The following is a 1277-nucleotide window of genomic DNA, read 5'->3' as shown; positions in this document are numbered from 1 at the left end:
TCGTACTAACCAACACCTGGAAACACCTGGAAACACACTGAGGTGTAAGATCAGTGGAGTCCTGCTTTAATTTGTTTCATCGGGTTTGAATAAAACCAAAAGTCAAAACAACACAGAACAAATAAATGAAGCATCTAATAATTAATACAAATAAACAAAATAACTGTTTTAATTAATTTAACAGCAACAATCACAACCAACTGAAGAATCTACATGTTGGAGCTCACAGCTTTTACAACACCTCCAGAAAAAAACACAACTTCATGAGAAGAAATGAAAACTGTGTTTATCTGAACTTGATTCAACCATTAATCTAATCCACTGATCAATAATTATAATGACCATGTCTGGACTCACCCAGCCTTTCTGCAGTTCCTCACAGCTGGGATCAGTCTCTGTCGTCCCTCCTCTGATGTCTTGTACTTCCACAGGTCCAACTCCTCCAGAACCTCCTCTGACATCTGCAGCATGTAGGCCAGAGCTGAGCACTGGATCTCAGAGAGTCTCTTCTTTGATCTGTTCTCTGACTTCAGGAACTTTTGGATCTTCTGATGAACTGAGTGATCCTTCATCTCCGTCAGACAGTGGAAGATGTTGATGCTTCTGTCAGGAGAGATATCATCTTTGTTTTTCTCCTTCAGGTTGTTGATGGCTCTCTGGATGGTTTCTGGACTGTTCTCTCTCTGACCCAGCAGACCTCCTAAGAGTCTCTGGTTGGACTCCAGAGAGAGGCCATGAAGGAAGCGAACAAACAGGTCCAGGTGACCATTTTCACTTCTGAAGGATTTCTCCATGGCTCTCCTCAGGAACTCATCCAGGGTTAAATCAACATGTTGTTTCCTCAGGAAGTTCTCCAGGACCTTTCTCTTCCTGTTGGTGTAACAGTGGAACATGTAGACTGCAGCCAGAAACTCCTGAACGCTCAGATGAACAAAGCAGTAGACTGTTTTCTGGAAGATCACACTCTCTCTTCTGAAGATCTCAGTACAAAGTCCTGAGTACACCGAGGCCTCTGTGACATCAAGGCCACACTGCTCCAGGTCTTCTTGGTAGAACATGATGTTTCCTTTCTCCAGATGTTCAAACGCCAGCCTCCCCAGCTTCAGAAGAAATTCCCCGTCAGCCTCCGTCAGCTCCTGTGGACTCGTCTCACGTCCCTCATGGTACTTGTTCTTCTTCCTCTGTGTCTGAACCAGCAGGAAGTGTGAGAACAGGTCAGTCAGGGTCTGGGGCAGCTCTCCTCTCTGGTCTGTGGTCAACATGTGCTCCAGAACTGT

At 45.0% G+C, this 1277-nt stretch overlaps 1 protein-coding gene across 1 annotated transcript; it reads right to left on the bottom strand.

Annotated features, from left to right (window-relative positions):
* Positions 1–357: 357 nt before the first annotated feature.
* On the bottom strand, positions 358–1271 carry LOC111649785 (NLR family CARD domain-containing protein 3-like; the record flags this gene model as incomplete). Its single annotated transcript, XM_023399481.2, has 1 exon — positions 358–1271. A coding segment is annotated over exon 1 (905 nt), but the record flags the coding sequence as incomplete, so codon positions are not given.
* Between the last annotated feature and the right edge of the window lie 6 nt (positions 1272–1277).

Source organism: Seriola lalandi, unplaced genomic scaffold, assembly GCF_002814215.2.
Source record: "Seriola lalandi dorsalis isolate HSWRI2012SDOR001 ecotype SW California unplaced genomic scaffold, Sedor1 jcf7180002051965, whole genome shotgun sequence".
Lineage (NCBI taxonomy): Eukaryota > Metazoa > Chordata > Actinopteri > Carangiformes > Carangidae > Seriola > Seriola lalandi.
Note: the sequence above shows the minus strand (reverse complement) of the source record. Positions and strands in the feature narration are given on the sequence as shown.